This window comes from Canis lupus, chromosome 25 (genome assembly GCF_011100685.1).
Source record: "Canis lupus familiaris isolate Mischka breed German Shepherd chromosome 25, alternate assembly UU_Cfam_GSD_1.0, whole genome shotgun sequence".
Lineage (NCBI taxonomy): Eukaryota > Metazoa > Chordata > Mammalia > Carnivora > Canidae > Canis > Canis lupus.
In genome coordinates, this window is record NC_049246.1 from 44,039,676 (window position 1) to 44,059,555 (window position 19,880).

The 19,880-nt window shown below is 39.0% G+C and overlaps 1 protein-coding gene across 11 annotated transcripts in view; it reads left to right on the forward strand.

Moving 5' to 3' along the window:
- The window catches only part of DIS3L2 (DIS3 like 3'-5' exoribonuclease 2), a 346,373-nt gene that overhangs the window by 102,813 nt on the left and 223,680 nt on the right, over positions 1–19,880 (forward strand). For 10 of the 11 annotated variants that reach the window (XR_005378821.1, XR_005378822.1, XM_038574186.1 and 7 more), the window contains one exon: positions 18,030–18,264. Coding sequence is in view for 9 of the 11 variants with exons in the window: in XM_038574186.1 (XP_038430114.1) it covers positions 18,030–18,264 (235 nt within the window). In the remaining 2 variants the exon portion in view is untranslated. Of the gene's footprint in view, positions 1–12,176; positions 12,309–18,029; positions 18,265–19,880 lie in introns of those variants that run through there. The other variant, XM_038574190.1, reaches the window with a different exon arrangement.

Genomic DNA, 19,880 nt, shown 5'->3' on the forward strand with positions numbered 1-19,880 from the left:
TAGGTGTGCTGGAGGTAGAAGGAAACTTCTTCCTTGGTTTCAGAGATTGAGACATGTTCCTTCCTCTGGAGTCATCTCTGCTATGAAGTCACCTTGCCTGGTCCAGTTTTATATGCGTTATTATAGGGAGAGACAGGCACTCATGTTGTCATGACGTACTGGTTTGGAAATGATAGTGTCTTAAAGGGACAGAAGGGCACTACTATACTATCGAGCAAATGTTTGAATTCACAGTTCCTAAAAAGTGGGTATGTTTAGTATGTAGATGCTATTTGGGAAAGAGCAAATTATGTCATTTCCCAGAGGAGTAGTCTATTACTGTTATTTTATTTCAGTTGCCCAAGATTTGGCCAGTAGAAGCCCCCAACTTGGCTTCTGCATCATTTTAACATGTTCTCATCCTTCTTTGAACACTATTTTCTGGAGATGTTCCAGCCTCATCTTTCCCTGCTAGTGCCATGGAATCAATCAGCTGTTTTCTAAGAAGCCCTCATTCCTTTTAGTCGAGAAATCCAGATGCTCCCAAGTCCTCTCAGTGAATAAAACTAGGAAATAGAAATATATATCCCCTCCTTCCTGTCTGTCTGCCTGCCTACCTACCTATCTTGAAAACTGAGTCCACACAGATAGTTTCAACACCACAGAATTCATTATAGTTTCCCCCTTTCCATATCTGTGACTTCTAATACTGAGAAACATGGCTCTTATTGTCCACGCTGTATTTACGTTTTTGTTCTTCCCATTTGTAACCAATATATAATACTGGTAATTATTGATAATACTGCTCTGCTCTTCCACTAGATCACCCTTCTTGCTTGGGCTTTAATCCTGTTGGGTCGCTGCCTAACTCAGGCCCTGGATTCTCCACTGTTGTACCACATTGTTTTTTAGCATGGGTCCTTTGAAAGTTGGGAGTTCTAGCTTTTCTACATGGAATCCCATGACAATTGGTGTACAAAAACCTTAGTTCTACTTGTGTTTAGAGTGTTATATATCATTTCTATATTAATATCTTCCTCGAGGGCTATCTTTCTTTTTTTAAGCATCAAGTTGAGAAAAAAGAAACAAATTTTGCATTTGTGTGTACATGCATGTGATTTTAGGGTACATCTGAGTGACATTTGGGCCTCTCTTTGGCAAGAAAGAACTTAATTTTCCTTTGTGGATTTTGCATATATGTGTGTGATGGTAGAAATAGTGAGAGGCTCTTCAGAAGCTTCTGGCTCTAATCACACTTGTCTGTTGTTCCTCAAACATGCTTACTTCCTGGACTTTTCCATACCATCTTTTTCATCTGTGTCATCCTCTTGACCCATCTTTTATATGTTCTTCCTTGGTCATCTCAGCAGGAAGCAGTCATTCCTCTCACTGCCCAGAGCTTACGCCATTTGAAGGATGTGTACTTTTGGTTAAAGATATTTGGGGATGTGCCTTGTGGATCCTACTTATTTCCTGGTATCAGTAGCCTGGTATTAGTGATGATATTTTTGAGTGCTTTGTTAACTATTAAGTGTCACCTCACTGTAAGGAGGTGTTACTTAATGCCTAGTAGATGGCTTTCAACATTACAAGATTTTGAGAACTGTTTACTAGATTTAAAATTTTGGCAGAATGAAAAATATTTGGTTTCAGTTGTTTATTTTGGCTCATACTTTCCATGTTTTAATTGAGTTTTTGCTCCCCTGTGTCTATAGATGCTAAGCTTGCTTGGCTTGGGTATAAAAGAGACTTATTTGGTTCACATATTTATATACAGTAAAATTCTCCCTCTTTAGTGTTCAGTTCTATGAATTTTAGAACCTGCATGGATTTGTGTAACCTCTACTACAGTCAAGATGGAAAACAGTCCCACCATACCCAGATTCCCTTGCATCTCTTTTTATCTGCACTTCCTCTCACCCCACAGCCCTTGCCAATCACTAATCTGTTATCTGTCCCTATGGGTTTGCCTTGTGTAGAATGTCATATCAATGGAATTATTTTGAGTCTGGCCTTTTTCTATGAGCATAATGCATTTGAGATCCATCCATTTTAGTGTTGTTGAATACTATTCCACTGTATAGATGTCCCAGAGTTTGTTTACTCATCCCCTATTTGAAGGACACTTGTATTCTGTTCTTTTTTTTTTGACCGTTAAGAATAAAACTTCTATGACCACTGCTGTACATGTCTTTGTGTGGACATACATTTTTATTTCTCTTGGTTAAATAGCTAGAAGTAGAATTGCTGGATCATGTGGTAAGCTTGTCTTTGTCTTTACAAGAAACCATGAAGCTATTTTCCAGGATAGTTGTACCATTTTTTACTTCTATTAAAAATGTATGAGTCAGTTTCTCGACATCCTCGGCAGGACATAGTAATATATAGTTTAAACCATTCTGGTGGGCACATAGGACTATTGATTTTGTTGTAGTTGTTATCTTTTGTTTTGCATTTCCCTGATGACAAAATGATGCTTGAACAGTTTTTTGGTGTGTACTCATTGGCTATTTATATACATATAGTCTTTTCTGAAGTGTCTATGCAAGTCTTTAACCCAGTTATTAAATTGTCTTGTCTTTGTATTAATGAATTAAGACTTCTTTATAAAATATGAAAGTCCTTTGAAAAAATAAAGTCCTTTGAATGTACAAATGTTATTTGTATATACATATAACTACATACATGTATTTGTGTAGTTGCTTTATCCTTGTTAAAATATCTGTGATTGGGGATTTGTTTATTTCTCTCTACTTTGTCAGTTTTTGCTTTATCCTGTTTGAGGCATTTTCATTAGGTGCATATACATTTACAAACATTATAGTTTACTAATATAATTAGTATTTGCTATATTTTACTAATGCAAAATGTTTATTAACACAGAATATGGGCAGCCGGGTGGCTCAGCGGTTTAGCGCCGCCTTCAGCCCAGGGCCTGATCCTGGAGACCTGGGATCGAGTCCCACGTCAGGCTCCTTGCGTGGAGCCTGCTTCTCCCTCCCTGTGTCTCTGCCTCTCTCTCTCTGTGTCTCTCATGAATAAATAAATAAAATCTAAAAAAAAACAACCCCAAAACAGAATATTCCTTCTTGACCCCTGTAATACCCCCTTTTTTTTAAAAAAAAATTGATGTTAATATACTACTTTAGTTTTATGAGACTGTTTTCAAAGAATGGAAATGTTAGAGAATGCTGCATACAGATATTAGAAAGGTTTATAATAGAGGGAGGGAGAAATGAAATACAATGTTGGGGGGAAGGTATTACCCAGTAAGCAGAGCCCTCAAGGCAAGAAATAGTATTCAAAGTTAGATCATTTTGTGGCTTCAGGCTAAAGAAGGATAGTTGCATATACAAGTTGATTTTCAGAGTTGGCCATACTTTAAATCTATTTTAAAAATCTAGCAGTAGGTACAGAGTTTACAGTGTGCCAGCAACCACTAATCAGAGAAGTGTGGTTTCAGTTTTTATTATCAGTATATGAAGGTGGTAGTTCAGACATTCGCTGACTTTTTAGATGATTGTGGTTAATCTACTAATAGTAAATTGTTTGTAGGGAACATCATTAGCCTCTTGGGTTGTACCTCTTACATTACTGTTCTGAATCACCCTTGTCCTGAAAATTTTTCATTGTATACTGTATGGTTTTCTGAAATGGTCTGCAAATTGAGCTTATTTTTCAATGAGGTTCAGGATATTGAGGTATTTCAAAGATGTGAAATCCATTTTGCTGGAGATTGGTGTGATGTGAAGGAATCTGAGGTCAGATACTACAGCTGTGTCTATACATGTAAAAATTTTAAATACAAATAAACTTTATTTGACATGTGCTTTACATTCTTGACTGTATTGTTTAAACTTTTTGGGGTATTTTCTTTCCTGCATGATGTTATATCCCTGCTTTGATTTCATATCAAAAATTGTTATAATTCTGAGAGGGGAATGATTTTTGATTCAGGGAAACAGTTGGAAATTAAATCAGTAGGCTTCTGTGAATAAATACAGGTAATTGTCTTTAAAAAAGAGCCCTACTTTGAGCTGCTTTCTCTTTCTGTTTTTGCTTAAATCATGGTGCTTAAACTAATGACACTGAGATCAAGACCTGAGTTGCTATCACTCAGCTGATATCACTGATATCACTTATCACTTAAGTCAGACACTTAACTGAGCCACCCAGGCACCAATACTTCGAGCATTTCTAAGGAGACTTTGGCTTTGTTTTTTACTCGGGTTGAAAAATTGGTCACATTCCTTAGATACAGGGATATATCAGTCTAGTCCATCTCTTTGCCCTGGTGATTGATTCACGAATGGGCATGCAACCCAAATCAACCCCAGCAGAGTAATCCTGGGACTTATATGCAGAGCACCACGTAAGAATTTCTTTCTTGGGATGCCTGGGTGGCTCCCGCATCGGGCTCCCTGGGGGGAGCCTGCTTCTCTCTCTGTGTCTCTCATGAATAAATAAATAAATAAAATCCTTAAAAAAAGATTTCCCCCCCCTGCGCTCCGGGGTCTCTAAGAAGATAGGATATAATTCTGAAGCTACTGGATCCTTCTTTATACTGTGAGGAAGAGGCTGCCCTGGTAATGGAGCTACTATTGAGGGCATGTGAGCACAAATACCAGGTGAGCCTCACAATCTGATCAGTAGACTCAATTATATAAACTAGTAAGTTACTTAAAAAGAGCCAATTCAGGGCCACCTGGGTGGCTCAGTGGTTGAGCATCTGCCTTCGGCCCAGGTTGTGATCCCCGGGTCCTGGAATCGAGTCCCACGTCGGGCTCCCTATGTGGAACCTGCTTCTCCGTCTGCCTGTATCTCTGCCTCTCTCTCTCTCTCTCTCTCTCTCTCTGTGTCTCTCATGAATGAATGAATGAATGAATGACTAAATAAATAAAATTTTAAAAAGCCAATTCAAGTTGTTTTTTGGTTTCTTGCACCTAAATTAGTCATTACAAATACATTTGTTTTAGGGATTTTGGTAAAAAATACAGTAAAGATTAAGATTGAGAAGAAAGCGGTCACTGTATAGAGTTACATGTACTTGTATACATTCTTTCACCAAATCTCAATGGTTATTCCTTCCATGGACTCTGTTCTTGGAAGGTCTTTAATCCAGTTCTGTCTTTTGTGGGAACTCTTCCCTGGGGTCTACTTACCCATATTTGCTTTTATTTACCTTCCTGCCCTACTTTTCCTTATTTGTGTCTGAGCTTCAGAACTTGGTGTGACATTCTGCCAAATTCTATTTCCTATCTCTCTGCTCGTGTCTGGCATCAAAATATTTAATACCTTACTAGCAAGATCACTCTAGTTGGATTCTACTATGTTTTGTAAACTATGTCTCCTTTAAGGTGAAACATACCTGCTTCTTCTTCCTCTCCTTGGTGACTAGGTCCAGAAGCTTGGTTGTACCAGAGTTAGCTTGTGATTGGTTAGTTGCTGATGATGGCCATGCAGAAGAGGAGTAAGAGTACATGTCACAGGACACCCATAATTCTGTTTTGAGTCCTGTGATCTCTTAGGAGCAGCGGACTGCCCAGAGACCCTAAACCTTGACTGGTCAGACTTTTTTCACTTCCTCTCCTGCAGTCTGAGCCTGGTCTGCATTAGCCTGATCTGCTCCTTGACAGATACAGATCATTTTTGCAAGAGCCCCTTTTCCTTTTTTTCTTGAAATATTTAAGACAAAATTGAACCATTTTTAAAGGGAGTTGTATTAGTTTTCCTTTTTGCAGTCACCAATAAATAAAAGAGAGAGAGACAGATCTTGCTGTTCTAAGTTGCTAGAAACCTGTTTTTGAGTTGCAATCTAAGTGAGGAAAGAAGTTGCAGTGGCCTGTGAATGGTATATAATGGAAGGGATTGGCAGGTAAGATTCAAATGGTCTAAAAGGTCAGTGGACATTCAAAAGGTCTTTCAATGGTAAGCCCCAAAACAGAGAATTAATTTCTCTAAGGAAGAGAAATCCATAGAAAATTTTTGAATAAGAAGGTAATTTAATCAGATTTTTTCGGGTTGTTTCTGCTAATTTGTAGGATGGAGCATGAGAATATCAGGGAATTTGTAGAGCTATAAGAGCACTTGTAAAAAGACAAGTGAAGGATTTAGTGAAGCAGTATGTTCAGCAGTAGGAAAGGGTCAGTTGTGGTTGTGAGGTTTTGAGTTTGCAAGGCTGGAAGAAAGTGATAATGGTGTTGGAAAGAAAAGAACAGGAAAGGGGAGTGCTTTGAGGGGAAGGACCAGGGTGATTTTTGATATTTTGAGTTTAAGGTGATAATATCACATTACGATGGGATCATATAGGAGGCATTATATTAGGTACCATATTAAGTGCTAGGAATATAACAATGAGCAAACAGGCCAAGTCTTTGCCTTTGTGGAACTTGTGTTTCACTGGGAAGGACATAATGGTATAAATAAAATACCATGTTTAACATAGCATATTCAATAGTGATTAGTAATAAAGGGGAAAATAAATAAGGAAGAGATACACGTTTGGTGATTGGGGTTTAGATTTTATTTATTTTATTTTTTAAAGATTTATTTATTTACTTTAGAGAAAGAGAGAGCATGAGCGGAAGGGGAGAGGGAGAGGGAGAGAGAATCTCAAGTAGTCTCCACACTGTGAGGCTGAACATGAGGCTCAATCTTATGACCATGAGACCATGACCTCAGCTGAAACCAAGAGTCAGAGGCTTAACCAACTGTGCTACCCAGGCACCCCTGGGATTGAGATTTTAAATAGGGCAATCAAAGAGGACCTCCTTGAGAAGGTGATTTTGAGTAAGAATGGAAAGAAATGAGGGAACTATCCTTGTGGAGATCTTGGGGAAGAGCAAAGATGTTCCTGTCATGTTCAAGGACTAGAAAGAGCTGAAGCAGAGAATAGCTGGAGATGAGGTCATGGGTGTAGAAGAGGGATCATAGGACAGAAGTATGGGTCAGGGAGGGCCTATGTATCAGTCAGTATTTGAGTTTTAACTCTAATAGAAGTGGAAAGCCTTGGAGTGTTTAGAGCAGAGAATTTGACACGATAGGACTTCCATTGGGAACAGACAGGGTGAGAGTAGAAGCAGGGAGACCTCTTATGAGCTATTACCCATATTCAAGTGAGAGATGATAGAGCCTGAACTAGGATGGTGGCCAAAGTAGCAATGAAGATAGAGTTGATATGATGAGCTAATGAATGTGGTAGTGATGGTGGTGGTGGTGGTGGTGGTGGTGGTGGTGGTAGAGTGTGTGTGAGGGGCAGGGGAAGAAGGGAGGAAGGAATTGATTGATTGAAAAAGATAAAGAATCTTTTGCCTGAGTAACCAGTAGAATGGAAATAGTTTGTTCTGTTCCTGTTAACTGAAAAAGATACTTTTGAATGAAGTACTTTAGGCAAACAAAGTTCCCAATAATACATATACCTTTAAGAATGTCTGTAATATGTCTTTAAAATGATATGTGCATGGTTATACTTTATAATGAGAGAAGCTTATTGGCAAGCCTTGTCAAGAGCTCCCTGTGGAAATATCAATTGCTTTTCTTGGCTCCAAGGTATTTCCTGAACAGTGTATTATACTGTGTCCCAAGTGTGCCATTAAGGGATTTGAAAGTTTGTTAAAACATGTGTGGCAAGTGAGTGCTGTCATTTAAGCCCAGCCAGAGGAGCCAAAAAATGAAAAGCATCTCCTAGGTGGACTTCATGACATGCATTAACTCTGAATGGGAGGCTCAGGTAGTTAAGAAAGGCAGGGCTTTATGTCCTTACCCAAACCCTTTAGCTGACACTTGTAAACAGCCCTTTCAGCAGAAAGTACCTGTAGACATAGGTATATGTAAATCTTTGGGAAAAGCTCCGTTATATCAAGTTGATAAGAACCTCCTACTCCTGGGAAATGTAATAGAATTTATTTGCTTGGAATAGAATTTTCCAGCGCTAATATGGACTTGCTGTTTTTATAAGAGGTAACAGCACTTTTCAAAGATGGCTTTTATGTTTAAGTAAGGGTTTTTCTTTATCAGTAAACAGGAAAATTATGAAATATATCATGCTTGGAGTTTGGGTAAGCCAGCATGATGAAAATGTTACTTGGCATTTTTGTTTAGGATTCCACTGGACTTGTTTCATTACAGGAGTTCTTTCTGTTACATATCAGTTTTGAAATACATTATATTAATTCTAAAAGGAAGGGAAAGAGACATCTAATCAATATCAGTTGGTGAAGTGACTAGTTCTTGATTCTGGTATCAGTTGCAGTTGATATAAATTTACCTTTCTGAGGGATGGATTGGTACTTTACAACTCTGCAGCAATCAGGAATACCCCTGGAGGCTGTGCTGGGGTCTGGGCTTTTTTTCTTTTTCATTTTCTTTTTCTTTTTCTTTTTCTTTTCTTTTTCTTTTTCTTTTTCTTTTTCTTTTTCTTTTTCTTTTTCTTTCTTTTTCTTTTTCTTTTTCTTTTCTTTTTCCTTTTCCTTTTCTTTTCTTTTCTTTTCTTTTTTTCTTTTCTTTTCTTTTCTTTTCTTTTCTTTTTCTTTTCTTCCAGGCATTTGGGATTTTTCTTGCTAAAACTGTTGTTTTCAAGTTGGGGAATGAAGTCTATGGTTATGTTTAAGTTTATATTGAAACTGAAATTGTAATTTAGGTATGAAGGCCTAGAATTATTTTAGAAAAGTACATTTATTTAAATGTCTTCCATAAGTTTTACCTGTGATAAAGTAACATGACTTTTTCTCTGGTTTCCAGACAGTGCCTTAACAGAGGGCAGTATGATATCATGCAGTATCATGTACAGAAGCATCTGAATGTAGCTGGCTCTTGCTGCTTAGTAGTTATTTTGTTCATCTCTTGTAACTTCTTTTAGAATGCTTCTTTTATAATTGATTCAAGTCTTTCTCATTCTCTTTGGAAGTAAAGGAAACCAATATTTATTGAGCGTGTTTTAAATGCCAAGCATTTTGGAATCCTTCTGGGGAATATAAAAAATGAATGTGACATGGTTTACTGTCTGATGGAAGAGTGAAATATGCAAAAAATTAAGTGGAATATAGCCTGATCAAGATAATCTTGTAGGGCAGCCCGGGTGGCTCAGCGGTTTAGCGCCGCCTTCAGCCCAGGGCGTGATCCTGGAGACCCGGGATGGACTCCCATGTCGGGCTCCCTGCGTGGAGCCTGCTTCTCCCTCTGCCTCTCTCTCTCTCTCTCTCTCTCCCCCTCTCCTCTCTGTGTATTCTCATAAATAAATGAAATTTAAAAAAAAGATAATCTTGTAGTGAAAGAAAAGTTAAGGAATTAGCAGTGGAAGAAAGGAAAGAAATAGAACATTTCTTAAGAGAGGGAGATTACTCAGAGAAGCATTCACTGAAGAGCTAGATTTTCAATTTTGAGTATTTTCTGGCTTGCAAAATACCTAGAGACATTTCATGCATTGGATGTTAGTGGTGGGAGCCATATGTGTAAAACTCACTCTGAATCTATTGGCAGGAAATCTCCCCTAAGAGCATCTAGGACTAAGGGCAGTGGATATAGAATCCTAGATCTGTGTATATGTCACAGCTCTGCCATTTAGGAGCTGTGGGATTGTAACATGTCAGACCTTGATTTTTTTCCTCTTTGAGATAGACATAATCACTCTCCCATGTATCACTGTGGGGGGGGGGTCATTGTGTTGATTAAGTCAGTTAATATGTGAACTGCACAGGGGAGATTGTGCATAACAAGTTATGAGAAATGGTGGGCACCTGGGTGGCTCAAGTCAGGTAAGCATTTGACTCTTGATATCAGGGTCATGAGTTCAAGCCTGGCATTGGGCTCCATGCTGGGCTTAGAGCCTTCTTTAAAAAAAAACCCCAAATTTGAAGAGTCACAATAAAAAGCCTTAGTGTTTAACATATTCATAATTATATTTAAATTTTCTCTGCTTCACTAACTCCTATTCCTTGTTGAACCCTCTTTAAAGGAGTCTTTACTCAGGACTCTATTCTCAGCTTCTCTTTTCTTGACACTTGGCCCTGGGACACCTTTGCTTAATGGTCATTCCCACTGTGTTTAGCTCCCTAATCTTTCTGCCTTCCAGTATGCTCATCCCATCTCCAGATCTACATTTCTAGCTACCAGTTGAATGTTCCTCACCACCTTGAACTTTCTGGGTTTAAAGACTAGATTTGTTTTTCCTTAAACAAATATTAACCCCCAGATACCTGTGCAAAGAGCTTTTCATAAATTCTCAGTTCCATCATAACCTTATAATACTGGATACTCTTACCTTAGTTTAAAGATAATAAAACTGAGATTCAAAGAGATTTAATACCTTTCCCAAAGTAGTATAGCTAGTAAGTGGCAGAGCTGTGATGCAAGCCCAGTTGTATTGACTAGAGTTCCTGCTTTTAACCATTTTTTTCCTACTTCCCTACTTCATTAACTTTATGGTAAAGACCAGACTCATTAAATTGGCCTTCAGGGGTCTTCATGTCTGCTTCTTCATCCTTCTTTCTCTGACTGTACATTGTCACCATTACTTGCCTTTATTAAAGGAAAATTTGCATTTTCTTATATCTCCTTGGTTTTGCACAACTGTCCTTTTCCAGTTTTATCTTCTCTTTTTTCATGTGTTCACCTATCAAAATCTGAGGAAGGCAGGATAGCATGTTGGAATAAGCCTGCACAGGAATCAAATGGATCTATTTTCTATTTTACTGGATAGTTTACATTCAGGCCAGCAGTGTATTGTTGTACATTCTTGCTAACATTTGGTATGCCCACATTTTTAGTTTTTGCCTCTGTAGGTTTATAGTGTTATCTCATTGTAGCTTTAATTTGCATTTATCTGATGACTAATGAGGCCAAGCACCTCATTAGTAGAGCACCACATTTTTATTGGCTACTAGACATTTCTTTTCTTTTTAAAAAGATTTTATTTATTTATTCATGAGTAACATACTGAGAGAGAGAGGGAGAGAGAGAGAGAGAGGCAGAGACACAGGCAGAGGGAGAAGCAGGCTCCCAATAGGGAGCCTGATGTGTGACTTGATCTCAGGACCCCGGGACCAGGACCTGAGCCAAAGGCAGATGCTCAACCACTGAGCCACCCAGGTGCCCCAGGCATTTCTGTTTTATAAAGTGCCCTTAAGTCTTTCCCCCATTTTTCTGTTGGATTGTGTCTTTCATTGATATGTAGGAGTTTTTTCATGCATTCTGGATATGAGCATATATATGGCTTATCTTTAAAATTTCTTTTGCATTATCCTAGGATAAAAGGAAAAATTTATTTTACTGCAATTGAATTTATCATTTTTCATGGCAGTGCTTTTTGCGTTTGCTTTATATATATTTCCCTATATATTTTCTCATGTATTATTTCCTAAAATTCTGCCAGGCTTTTCAAGTAGCTTTTTCCTTAGCCATTTTCTACTTAAACAGTTGTATAGGATCTCTGATTCAGCAAACATTCTTGTCTTCAAAGTAGGGGGATTCTACAGAGCATTTTGCAATTACTTTGCTAACACAGGGGTTATATTTCTCTTAAAGTACAGAAGTCATGCTACACCCACCCTCCTTTTCCAAAAGGTATGTCTCCTCTCTCATGTGTCTCTGAACTCAAGATTCTGGGCTTAAGCTTTCTCCTGATTCCTTTCAGTAGTAAGCTTGTCATCGCTCCCCTTAATTTCATCCTGATGGTTGTCAGGGTTCCTCCTTGGTACTGCTGAGGAGGTGAGGTTATTATTGCTCCCTATCCCCCGGAGTGTCAGGATTATAGCCTGATGGCTGAGGAGGATCATCTTTTTCTCTCATCACATTGCCACACCACTCTGTTGCCCAATTTCACATTCTAAAAAGAGTCAGTAGGCAGATGACAGACTTATCCTCGGTAAAGCTAACTGAAGGGTATATCTGACAAACATTTCTGTGTGTATGTATATGTGCATTTGTGTTTGGGAGGGAGGGTTTAAGGGAATCAAAATTATTAAGTATTGTAGAGTGCTATTATTTCTTGAGCATTTTTCATAGCTTCAAGTGACACTTGTACTTAATATCTGTATGCGCCAATTGATATCTGCCTATATTTTCCTTATTTTTATTAGCAGGGTTTCTGTGATGCTCATCCCATCCTGTTCATGGAACACTCTCAAGTCTGAGAGTGAAAAAGTTCTGTGTGACCCAGCAATGTGCTTCCCTCACTAATCCGTTTCTGTCCTGTCCTCCAGAGACTAGACTAAACCTCCAAGGGAGGATAATCCCAGTTGCAGCATGCACTCGGAATAATAAGTGCAGTCAGCTGCCTCACTCTCAGGTCTGTGGAGGAAGCCAGAGGAATTTTTAAAGTCCTCAGTTAACAGGTCAGTAATACATCATTTTCCTCAGGCCCCCATCCTTTCATTCTGAGCCCAGAGCTCCAAAGTACTGATTGACCTGAGCTGGTGGCCTTCAGCGTCAGAGCCCTGCTCTTTTTTCTTGTGCTTTCTTATGGATATTTTCTATTTGTGGATATGCATTTTTCTTTGGAGGAAGGGTTTACAGCTTTCATCTGATTCTCAGAGGGATCTGCTAAACTTCAAAGTTGAGAACTTCTGAACTGGAATTTTCGACATATTCAAGGTCAATCTCACAGAAGAAGGCCTCTTACATTATAGATCTAAGGAAAATCGAACTACTAGTTTCTAACCTGTGTATGCATGTGTCTGGAAACTGTCCTGAAAGTTCTTTTGTATACCGATCATCTTTTATACTCATTTTTTCATTTTTAAGCCCACTTATTCATCTGTTTATTCATTGAATATGGAACACCTACATTGATTATGCAAGTTTGCTATAGAATATACAAAGAGACGTAAGATACAGCTGGTGAGCATACAGTGTTAACAGATGAGGTAAATTGTATACGTAGACAACACTAATACAGTGAAGAAATTGTGAAGTGCCATAGAAGAGGTACATACAAATTGCTTTGGCACTTTAAAAATGGGAGATTTTACTTTTGCCTGGGGCAGGTGGTAGGGGATAGGGGGGAACTGGGAAGATTGTGCAGTGGACTCTGGGTTATAGAAAATACAAGCCAATTGGATGAGGTCTTCAGAGACGGATTTTAGACATGTGGAGATGTTGGATGCAGTGTGCCACCTCTGGTTCTTTGTTCACTCAAATGAGATTGAGTATACACTGTGTCAGGCCTAGCTTTACTCATTTCATGGAGTTTACAATTTATCAGATAAGATAGACTCTGAACAAGTTATTTCCTCATTCATTGCTGTATTCATTCATTTAACATACATTTGAGTGGCTACTAAATGCATTCTTGGCATATAACAGTGAATAAAACAGCTGCTGAGCTCATGAAACCTACATTCTAGTTGGGAGACAGAAATACATAAGTTTGTAATATATGGTCAGGTAGGGATAAATAAAGTGAAGAAAAATAAAGCAGAATAAGAACATAGAATAATGACAGCCAGGTGGGGCTGTTTCAGTTAATGTGATCAGGGAAGGCCTCTCTCTCTGAGAGAAGGGTATTTGGAATGAGACCTGAAGAAGATGAGGAGATCAAGTCCTAAGAATAGCTGGGCATAGAGTTTTCCAAATTGAGGGGAATAGCAATACAAGGACTTTAGGATTGAAGGTTTTAGTATTCTAGGAATAACAAGAAGATCTGAAGATTGGGTATAACTTGCGAAGGAAGAAGTTACAGAAAATGAGAATAGAACTATAATATGGGCCTGGTTTGACAAGGCCTTGTGGCATGGCGATGGAGTGGTGTTGGGAAGCCATTGGGAGAATGACATGGTCTGATTTATCTCTAAAAGATCACTCTAGCTGATTTGGTCCAAGGAGATAAAGGTTGCTTGTGCAGTCACAGTGCAAATGGCAAGAAGAAATATTTGAAGGAAAGGCCAGCGGGCTTTCTGATGGATTGGATATGGGGCATGAGAGGAAGATGTAGTTTGGTGCTGTCTGCTGAGAAAGCCGATGCTGAGAGAAGAGTGGGTTCTAGTGGAAAACAAGAGTTCTCTTGTTCAAGAGGCCAACTGACATCCAGACGAAGATGTAAAAGGAGGTAGTTGGATAGAAGTCTGGTATTCAGGGAATGATTGATGCCCGGTGTTTAATTTGGGGAGTTTTTTTTTTTTTTAATTTTTTTATTTATGATAGTCACACACAGAGAGAGAGAGAGAGAGAGAGAGAGGCAGAGACATAGGCAGAGGGAGAAGCAGGCTCCATGCACCGGGAGCCCGATGTGGGATTCGATCCCGGGTCTCCAGGATCGCACCCTGGGCTAAAGGCAGGCGCTAAACCGCTGCGCCACCCAGGGATCCCTAATTTGGGGAGTTAATAGGATATAGAGAGATTTAAAACCATGAGACTGAATGAAATCACCTGGGGAGTGAGGTCCTCTCCCTAGTGTTGTTTAACATGCTCCTCTCGGGATCCCTGGGTGGCGCAGCGGTTTAGCGCCTGCCTTTGGCCCGGGGTGCGATCCTGGAGACCTGGGATCGAATCCCACGTCAGGCTCCCGGTGTATGGAGCCTGCTTCTCCCTCTGCCTGTGTCTCTGCCTCTCTCGCTCTCTCTGTGTGTGACTATCATAAATAAATAAAAATTAAAAAAAAAAAAATAACATGCTTCTCTCATCCTTTTTTTTTTTTTTTTTCCTCCTCTCATCCTTGTTTCAAACTAGATTCACGTTCAATCTGGGGGAAAAGTACTTCATGGATGGTGTTGTGTCCTTACTGTTCTAGTCCTCGGGAAGCACCATGGTTCTTTCTCTTTTTAAGATATTTATGTTGATCAGCGGGTATAGGTATTGCCGCTCTGATCCATTTATTATAAAACTCCATCCCCATTAGGTTATGAATTAGTTGGTTTTAGCAACCACTAATGATCATTTCCTGAATCCATTATTTCAACAGAGATGGCAAAATGGTGATAGCAAAATTCTTTCCTTCCTTTTCAATTAGCGAAACTCTTCAGTAAAGATGAACTTTATCTCATCAACTGTTTGGTTAGCCCGAGGTACAATTTGTACAGGAAAGGTAGAGTAAATGCTTGGAATTTTCTAAGGATGACCAGAGAGAGCTTTTTTTCATGGTGATTCCTGAGTTTTTTCATAAGACCCTAGTAGCCTTTGATAGCTTTCTTGTTTTCCTGGTATGCTAAGATGTTTCAGGTTCCTCTTATCTATGCCGCACTCCAGCCTTGAATTAGCCATTTCTCTAAGGGTCCTGCAACCCTCACTCTTAACCAGTGTGTGGAGTAGTTTTAGGGTGTCTTTTGTATTGGGTGGTCTTACGGTGACCTTTTTTTTCTCAGAACATATTTCTGTTCTTGTGTGTACTGGTATAACAAAACAGAATGAACATACTTTTTAAATGCAACATATTAATTTATATAATTATTTTTATTTATATTTTTTAGAGAAGGAGTGGGGAGCAGCAGAGGGACAGGGAGAGATAGAATCTTAAGCAGGCTCCAGGCCCAGAGGCATGGGGCTTGATCTCATGACCCTGAGATCATGACCTGAGCTGAAATCAAGAGCCCGAAGCTTAACTGACTGAGCCACCCAGGTGCTCCAATTATATTTTGATTCCACAATTTTGAATGGCTTGGTTTATTCACCAAGTCCTGCTTCCTTACAACATTTTTTCATTTAGTAAGTCAAAAGTGAATTTAGTGCCAAAAATACTAATTCTGGAGTGTAACTAATCTAAGCCATGTAGATTATCATAAAGTCAGAACTGGGCTGGCTTAAAATGTGCTATACAATTAGGCTTGGCATAATCTGGTTATTGCTTTTCTCTGTTCTCCTCTTCCCAGTGACTTTTATTCAAACTTTTAATATGTGAGCCATAGCATAATTTTTAATAAGTAGCAGAATCATAATGATTCCAGAATTCTTATTATATTTTATGCATACATAAACATGCATATGGAGAAAGACTACTTTTCACTGTAGGATAGTTGAGCATTTAAATTTGATAGTGTCAGAATTTTGATTCCCCTTGTAAGATTTTCTGCATGGCATGTGGGAACCAAATCTTTTGTGAAACCATTAGTGGTATTACCTGTGAGTCTAATTGTCGAACAGCAGGCATTCTCCTTCAGCTCTGGTCCCACCTCTTCTCTCTCAGAAAAATTGTGTGTGGGAATGATGTAGAAAAAAACAACAGAGCAGTGATCCTGTCGGAGCCTCCATGCTTTAGACACACCTCCTGCCTGTGCTATGGGCTATTTTTTTTTTATAAAGGTTTTACTTATTTATTTGAAAGAAACCACAGGCAGGGGGAGGGGCAGAGGGAGAGGGACAGGCAAACTGTCCACTGATTGAGGAGCCTGACTTAGGGCTCAATCCCAGGACCCTAAGGTCAAGACCTGATCCAAAGTCAGACACCTGACCAACTGAGCCACCCAGGCACCCCTGCTTTGGGCTATTCTGACAATGCCCAAGGTGTGTTCATTCTTTGAGGATGATCGGAGCAGATCTTCCTAAATGTTACTAAATTTGCCAGGCACATTTAAGGACATTGACTAGGTTTGCTGATTTGAGTGGTGTCGAATTATTTTCCTTCTCTAACTTGTCAGTGAAATCTCTGTTTTTGAATGATCTCCTCTGGGTCAGGTATGAAAACCAAACTTCTGTAACTAGGCAGAAGTATACAGAAGAGAGCTGGGTTTTATGATTGTATATTAATTAAAAGACCTACTGTGGCTTCCCTCTTGTGCTCTCATGCAGGAAGGGGCCTGAGGAAATCTTTCTGGAGATTTCTGGCCTAGACCATTGAAATTTCTTTCTTACTATCAAAGAAAAGGAAACTTCAAACTTCTCATAATGAGATAATGGACAAATGAATGAGTGATAAAAGAATGAAAAAATGAATGAATGAATGAATGTGACAAGATTCAAAACATGGCAAGAGCTGAAAGAAAATTTCACAAAAATTATTCTGAAATTGGAAATCAAGTTTTCAAAAAATTTTATTAAATGTTATTAACTTTACTCTGAAAAATTAACTGTTTACAAGTTTTTCTATTACCACATTTTCATGAAGTCACTTTTTTAAAAACTTGGGAATATATTCCTAGAATCTTTAGAATACCTTTTTAATATTTTACTTTGATTTTCTGGGTGACTATAATATTCATTGTCTGGGGTTGGTTATGTTTATTGGAATCTGTGACATGAAAATGTTTTGGAAAAGATTTCTTTCGGTAGCTTTTTCTGCCTTGTTTCAGATAAAGATCCCTTATTAAAGGATCCTTGTGTGGTCTAATTTTAATGGTAATCTGGCTTGTTGAAGGCGGGCATCTATTTCGAAACTTCAGGGTTCAACTCAGAAAAATATTAGACCTATAAAGTATTAACACATAGAGAAACTGCTACAGAAATCCACAGAAATCAAATGCCATAGAAATGAGAATACTGACATTTGACTGTTATGTGACAAACTCATTAAGTCCATTAGTGTCTAGACTCTTCTGTTTGAAAATATTTGTCAAATTATGTAATGCTTCATTCTTAGTGCTAGTATAAATATCCATCAATTGTATGCTTTCTATACTGATTTCAAGCCTCAAAATGGAGAATTAAGGGCTTTTATTCTTTCTGAGAACATTTATAAACTCTTATTTACACTTTTTTTTCTGTTTCATCATATTCTGTGGTTTCATTTGGAGTGCAGTAACATACTATGCTGAGTTCTTTTATCTGAACATATTCACTGATCCGTGTGATGTACCCTTATGAAGCAGCTTAGTACTTGTGGTATTCAGGTCCTCTGGGGGAAAGTGGATGAAAATGCACATCAGAAAAATGGGGAGTAGATATGTCATTCATCCTGGGCATCTTGAGGAGCTGAGGGCCACCCTGGCACTGTTGGATTGATCATCTCCATAAAGTAGCCTATGCACCTGGAGAATAAATATTCTTTTTCAAGCTACATGGTGAGTGACCATTGCTGTGAGCTTCTGAATGTGCATTTTTCCCTTAGGAAAGAAAAACAAAAAAAGAAAAATCTGTTATTTCCTGTTCTCCCCTCCAGTGATTTAGCAGAACTTTTCTATTTTCTTCAGGTAATTAAACCAGAGAGCAGTGACAAAGAAACAGAAGGTGCCTATGAATTAGATCTCCCTGAGGAGCTCTGTGGAAGCCATCTCCCGCAGCAGTCCATGAAAGGCTATAATGACAGTCCTGATGTCATTATAGAGGCTCAGTTTGATGACAGTGACTCAGAAGATGGACATAGCAGCACACAGAATGTTCTGGTTGATGGTGTCAAGAAACTCTCAGTTTGTGTTCATGACAAAGGTGAGTACTGGATTGCTGTCTGACATTTTATTTTACTAACCTGATTATTTTAGGATTGGGATTCTTTCCTACAGACCTAATTGCACAGTGCAGTTGGGACCTTCCCAATTTCTAATAATGGCAGCTATTAGAAAAGGGGGACCTTTGACCACTTCCGGCTGCTGGCTGTGAGGAGGGACTGGAGATACTGCTGTTGGCTCCTGTGGCCAGTGGGTACTGTTGTCCTTCCCTAATAGGTCTTTTTTTTTTCTTCCCTAATAGGTCTTAAGTTATGTTGATAGCTAACCTTGAAGTTTTCTGTGATGAGCCCCATCCACCCCTATAGCTGATAGGAACAGAATTAAACTGATCTTTCAAATCCGAAAAAGCACTTCATTTTACCCTGAATTTTGCTTTAATTCAGTACATTTTAAAAGTGTTTTCATCATTGGTGGTAGGAATGGGTCACCTTAAATTTGATAAGTAGATTATCTTTACAAAGTATTTTGATTCTAAACCTTGAAAAAAAAATCCAGTATTGCTGTCTCTGATTAAATTTTAAGCCATGTGTCTTCTGGATGCAGAAGAAAGCAGGTGCGAACACATAGACAAGGAGCTATGACCAAGGGCCCTAGCTGACCACACTCAGGGAAACTAAAGGGAGAGTAGTAGTGAAAATTGGAATATTTTAGTGTATAGATTGCTAAGAAGTTTTAAGTGCAGGGAGTATATTTTCTAGCCAAGTTGAGTTTTCTCTATACTCTGACAGGGAAACAATTGACCTAGCAAGACCAATTATATTATGAGCTTTTTTTAATCAGGAAGAAGTTTCTGGCACTGTGCCCTTGAAAGGTTAGAAGAAATGCCAGATTACTAAAAGAGGATGTTCTGTGGACACACTGTGATAGGGACTGGTGGGCATGCCTCATTGGCATTCTGAAGTAAGCTGGAGGTGATTTCAGGAAGTGACTACATAAGGATCACCCTGTTTCTTCACTGCTGATGAAGTAGTGACCTGGGGTGGCGAGTATTTTCTGAAAACATGTCACTTTTTGATGCCAGCTACTACTAATTCAGAAGGACTTACCAAATGTGAAATTCTCTTTGAATGAAGAAACTACTGCTTCGTCAGTGGCCCACTGGGTATGCTGACCTGAGGCACCCAGGTTCCTTTTGTTTTGTGGTCTGCTTAGTTAAATAGTGATTTCACTGTTCAGGCCTGGGCAATTTCAGTTGGATGTTATTCCTTGAAATTTCATTCTTCTGATGTATTCTCTTTCTTCTTTAAAAATAGTTGGGTACATTCTTGGGATCCCTAGGTGGCGCAGCGGTTTGGCGCCTGCCTTTGGCCCAGGGCGCGATCCTGGAGACCCAGGATTGAATCCCACATCGGGCTCCCGGCGCATGGAGCCTGCTTCTTCCTCTGCCTATGTCTGTGCTCCCCTCTCTCTCTCTGTGTGACTATCATAAGTTTAAAAAAAAAAAAAAAAGTTGGGTACTGTGGCCCTCTTCTGAGAGTGCATTTATATTTTCATGGCATCAGTATTGTGAGTCATACCTTCTCTGTGAGAAGAGAGGGAAATAACCAAGACCCTATATAGCCAAATCCTCCATCAACAAGATCACCAAGGGAGAGA